Below are 5,986 nucleotides of genomic sequence, written 5' to 3' on the forward strand. Positions count from 1 at the left end.
CCGGCACTTCCTGCTCTCCGTGCCCGACGACTTCCCGGACCCCGCGCGGAACCTCCCCTACGGCCAGACCTTCTTCGGCCGCCCCTCCGGCCGCTACTCCGACGGCCGCAACCTGCTCGACTTCTTCGGTAACCTCCGCCTCCTCCCACCCCGCTCCGTCGCGTTGCGTTTCGTGTTTGTTATTATCCGTGCCCGCTGCTCCTCGCCCTCGTCCTGATTAATGGGGATGGAATCTCCGGGCTCTCTCCGTTCGAATTCAAACGTAGATTTCGCCCCTGCGGCAATAGTAAGATTTATTAGGAGGAGCGGGCGGTGTATTTCTCGTGTCTAACTCTGCCGAACTAGATTGATTAGCGTCCTTTCTTGCCGCGTACTCGTCCACGGTATGATGGCAGGGGATGGGGGTTCGCTACGCGCTTGATTTTTCTTCACGCGACGGGATTGTCCATCGATTCTTTTTAGGAGCCGCCACGAGTGCCGTGGTGGCGAGGGAAATATATTATTTCCACTTCTGCTAGTTTTTTGCCCCTCTGTCTCCAGCAACAACATGTTGCTGCTACAGGTTGGGAGTTTGTCAACTGGGGCTTTACGCAAAACCGTCTTCTAGTTGTAGCTGGAAACAGTGGCGGAGCCAGAAAAAAAGTATAGGTGGGGCGGCTTCTAGTGAGAAACTAAATCAGATAGCATATGCACCAATTCACACAGCACTTATGCAATTGCTGGTAATATAGAAAAAAATAGATGAGTAACACAAGTGAAATTTTAATATGTTACCTCAAATTTGAAGGAAAAATTTGTAGTAATTGCACCATACATTACAACATACAAAAAAAATTGAAACCTGTAGATCGTGTAGAGATCAATTGACAAGTGATAATAAAAGGATGATATGCATTCTCAAAATAAAAAGGATGATATGCCTCGAATATCATGCATTCCTGCTACACGGCGTGCAAAATATCAGCTAGCCCCCGGCCGGTGCAGAATGCAGATACAGGTAGATAGAGAGGCTTCAAAAAGCAATGCTTCGGTGCTTGTGTTTCCCTTAGAACAACATCAGGCACGGCTGGAGGGTCGTCTTCTTCTCACGCAAGCAGCTTGCTCTTTCTCGTCTGCAAGCCATGGTGCCCGAGATGCCCGGCTCGTGGCCAATGGAGAAAGGAGGGTTGTGAGACGTGAACGACGGTAGCTGGGGCGGCCGCCCCACCCCGCCGATAGGGTGGCTCCGCCCCTGGCTGGAAATATCCATATGGGTCAAGGAGGTGTTCTATAAGCACATGCAAGAACATGCTCGGTTTCAGAATTCTTGAATTATAAGCAGCTACGACCATGCATCTGCCTTTTTTAATGTGATATATATGTCGAAATTGGGAAATTTGAAATGGTGGGAGGAAACATTCAAGTGCAAATACCCAGCTTATATCAGCACAAGTTGGTTGCCTTCCCAAGTTCTCCCCAACCACTAGACATTGGTGGCATCATGTCGTTGAACTAGCACACAATTGGTAGCCCCAACTACCAGTTAAATTGGTGGCATTCAAACCATCACTTGGTCAACACTTGTATATCAGCCTTTCGATGCCCACTTCTCTTGTCTTGCGCTTCTTCATGATTCTGCATCTGATCACTTGTCGTGTCCCAACTGGTTTCTTGACATGTTTGTTGGTTTTTTTTTATATGCAGCGGAAGCGTTTGGGCTTCCATTTGTGCCGCCGTACCTTGGCGGCGGGGACTTCCAATATGGCGCAAACTTTGCGGTCGGGGGGGCTACTGCCCTCAATGGTTCGTTCTTCCGGGAACGTGGTGTGGAGCCTACGTGGACGCCACACTCCCTTTATGAGCAGATACAGTGGTTCAAGAAGCTTCTCCCATCAATTGCACCGTCAGAGACAGGTATGCACTTCTCTTAGTTATGTTTTGAAAGTTGTTTGGACACAATTTTGCTTCGTTATAAGGTGTTTAATGAAACTCTGTGGTCTGGAACCATAAACCTGTTAAGTATCAACAGCTTTAACAATAGATGTCAGTGAAACGTGTGATTGGTGACTTCACAACATGCTAATGAAGACAATTAAATAGTGGCAGGCATGCTGAAAGATGTAGTGGCTGAGTTGTCCAGCTGAGTGTTCGCTGAGAGCTACTTTTTTTTCAACTTGAGCAAGCACTCTGTTTTCCTTGAGTTGCAGTTGATACAGATTGTGGTTGACTTGTGGTACAAAATGCTCACCTGATAAATTACATGTGAAATTCACTGTGCTAAGCCTTATACACTGTGAAACTTGTGTGCTTTAAATGTGACTAGGTGGCGAAGCTTGCTATGGAGTTACAGGCACATAGGTGGAAATATATTTGTTTTGACCACCAAGATAGAAACTTTTATTGATTTCGGAGAAAGCAGAAAATATACTGAGTTTGAAATGAATGTCGTCTCATTTGGCTGTTTTAGCTAATACTTTTAGCCGTGTTAATTATTGATATAGCTAAGATGCCCTCATGAGAACCACTGTCGTGTTCCATGTATGTTGTTACTGAATTAGTGTCATTAAAGTGTACCATTCACATGATGCACAATCTGGAGCGTACAGCCACTGAATTTTGTAATTGTGCAGAACGCAGTGATATAATGTCCAATTCACTTTTCTTTGTCGGAGAGGTCGGTGGAAATGATTACAACCATCTAATTGTGAGGGATAAGTCTCTTGATGAGCTACATGAGCTTGTTCCTAATGTTGTTGGTGCCATAAGCTCGGCCATCACGGTATGTACGCGTCTCCCTTTTCAATCAGGTAATTTTTAGAGCCTGTATGTGTTTACATTGATAATTTGCATGATTTTCAGGATCTTACAAGTCTTGGAGCAAACAAATTAGTTGTTCCAGGGAACTTTCCCATAGGGTGTGTCCCATTATATCTTTCAATCTTTCCAAGCCAAAAGGAGGATTACTATGATGAACAAACAGGCTGCATTAAGTGGCTCAATGAATTTGCCGAGTACCATAATAGTATGCTTCAGGAGGAATTGGAAAGGCTCAGGAATCTTTACCCTGATGTGACCATCATTTATGCTGACTATTATGGTGCTTCATTGAACATATTCCGGGCCCCACTCCAGTTTGGTGAGTACCACTAAAACACAAACTAAAACATAGAATATAAATTGTGTTGAATTTGTGCTCTAAGGGATAACTGCTCCTGTTATATCAGCTGGGACATCAGACATAGCAGCCATTCAAGATCCTATTCCCATCAGGCATACAGATGTCCTAATGAGTTCTATACATCGTTTTTCTTGATGATTTTTATTGCATTCAAGATTGTTTAGGGTCTTTGAGAGTTTGTTGTAAGTCTGGTTGATTTACATTAGCCTTAGTTTTAAGTTTTAACCTTCAAGTTGAAATATGAACTGTGTTATATTTAGTTCATGAATGAAATTCAATTAAGGAAGAACTGATTGTTAATTGGTTATACATATGATAGTTTATCACCCAAGTCGTATTACAGAACATTTGAACCTACTTTGTTTGATATTTGTAGGCGTATTAGGATTTTATAAAGTTAAAACTTCATAACCAATAATGAATCAAATTGGACGTGCTTAATTTATCCGTATCTGGAAGAGATATTGATGTTATATTGATCTATGTAACAATTGATGATATATTGTAAGAGAAATTGATGGTCAAAGTATACCTCAGAGACTTTTTAAAATCCTAATATGCCTAATAAAAATGAATGGAGGGATTTTTTTTTTTGGAGTGGTTAGAGCTATAATGATATGCAAGCCTTACTAAATCTGAGCGATCATGTTTTTTCTGGTCATAAAACAAGCCTCTGAATTGTATGTGGATAATGTTATGCACTCTGTTGATAAACATATAACTGGGAAAGTAAGCAATGGATTCTATGAATGAACTGCTTTACCTTCACTAGGCTGAAGGTCAAATATTGAGTTTCCTGAATTACCACCATGGCTTCATTACTTGTCAATACAGTCTGCAACCTACAGGCAAAGCTTTGAATTAAACTTTGAACTGTTTGCAGTTACTCAGACTTTCTTACATATGCTTAGCTCTCATTACAGTGACACCTAAACTAAAACAGTTGCAAATCATCCCATGTTTTAATAACTAATAGTTGGTTAGCAATAAGAATCTGAGCCTGCTTCTGTTATGTCTTATTTCAACAATAAATTTCATTGTCATAGTAATTCACCTATCCTCTATGTTTTGTTTAATTTTCTGTTACCTACACTTGTGGAGAATATCCCGGCATGCTATATAATTGAACAATGCCACTGAAGTTCAATTTTTCCAAAAAACTGCACTAACACCGCAGGAGTAACAGATATTGAGAAGCACAATTACTGGCAGAAAAAATGCTGGTATATTTAGCTTTACTGTTCACTAAGCAACAACTGTTGCTGTTGCAGGCTTCACAGTCCCACTGAATGCATGCTGTGGAAGTGATGCTCCATATAATTGTTCCCCATCAATATTGTGTGGACGGCCTGGATCTACAGTGTGCTCTGACCCATCAAAGTACATCTCATGGGATGGTCTACACTTCACTGAGGCGAGTTACAGAGTCGTCATTCAAGGAGTACTAGGGGGTTATGCCATTCCTCCTCTTTCAGAAACTTGCAAGGGTGGAGAATTCAAAGTATCCCAACTTCACCAATGTACAGATAATCCAACAAACACTGTAACATATGATACTTTGAGCTCTTTTATTTAATCTGCTGAGCTCAAGTGCGTTTAGAGTCCTGGTAAAAAAAATTGTGCATTTGGAGTTATAATGAGCAGTATAGATGTTGCAAGGCCCTGCTGCATCTTGGACACGTCTCAAAGTTGAGAAGAGGTCCAGTGATCTGGAGTCATGTAGTTCTTGATACACGTTGCTGCTGCAAGAAGGAAAGAAAAGAAAGGAGATTTTGTAGTGCAGAAATTCACAATCGTTTTGTGCATTGCTTTGCTCAGCTCATTTTTTAGCAGCTTACTGCAGTAGGAAATGAAAAGGAAAGCATAAGTTTACAGTCTGCAGGTGATGATACTATATAGGAAACTAGATTTATGATTCAGCTCCTGAAGGCAATGTATGCAGTACTATATATGGGCTCAATTGCCTTTCAATAGATACAAGCATATAGTACACGTAGCTTTATTGATTGGCATTCTCACTTAATTCATCATTCAATGTTTATTTTGAAAACCGAAATTCTGGGATCTCTGGCCTTCAATTAGATGTTTACAGTTCAAATTTCTTTGTATCGTTGCTGCCATTATCTAAAAGTTATATTACCTAGAATGTTGCTGTTGTTATCCAATAACGTACAGTCGTACAGAGTAGTTGTGATCTGCTAGCTGCAAGAATTCAGGATCGATTGGCCTTGACCATGGAAATCTAAGCCTGTTCGTTTCAGCTTATCAGCCGGTTTATCAGCTATCAAATAGTATTTTTCTCTTACAACAAATCAACCGTTTCAGCTTATCAGCCGGCTTATAAGTCCAGCCAAAGAGACCTGTTCGTTTCAGCTTATCAGCCGGTTTATCAGCTATCAAATAGTATTTTTCTCTTACAACAAATCAACCGTTTCAGCTTATCAGCCGGCTTATAAGTCCAGCCAAAGAGACCCCTAGATCGGCAAATTGGGTCCACCTACCAAGCAATAAGTTGTCAGTTTCAACTTAATGGTCAAGTGGCCATTGGGACAGTTCAAAATACTTGTCCCTGATATGCCAAAGCATGATTCGCAGAGGCAGGCAGATTTTACTTCTGGGTGTAAGATCACGCTATATGCTGAAATTGTCCAATTCGCACGGAAGAAACCACTTCAACTAGAACTACCACGGAGATTCTTTATCGGATTCTTAAACATAAGGAGTTAATTACTCCCTCCGTTTTCAGAATATAACTAGTTTTATATTTATCCTAAGTCAAATATTTTTATATTTTACTAACAATATCTCTAAAAAATAATTGTAAATAGA

General features: G+C 41.0%; 1 protein-coding gene across 1 annotated transcript; it reads left to right on the top strand.

Moving 5' to 3' along the window:
- Position 1: 1 nt before the first annotated feature.
- Positions 2-5,163, top strand: LOC101766962 (GDSL esterase/lipase At1g28590; the record flags this gene model as incomplete). Its single annotated transcript, XM_004971936.2, has 5 exons — positions 2-128; positions 1,684-1,893; positions 2,610-2,758; positions 2,839-3,115; positions 4,429-5,163. Coding segments are annotated over 5 exons (1,068 nt in total), but the record flags the coding sequence as incomplete, so codon positions are not given.
- Positions 5,164-5,986: the final 823 nt, after the last annotated feature.

This window comes from Setaria italica, chromosome V (genome assembly GCF_000263155.2).
Source record: "Setaria italica strain Yugu1 chromosome V, Setaria_italica_v2.0, whole genome shotgun sequence".
Classification (NCBI taxonomy): domain Eukaryota; kingdom Viridiplantae; phylum Streptophyta; class Magnoliopsida; order Poales; family Poaceae; genus Setaria; species Setaria italica.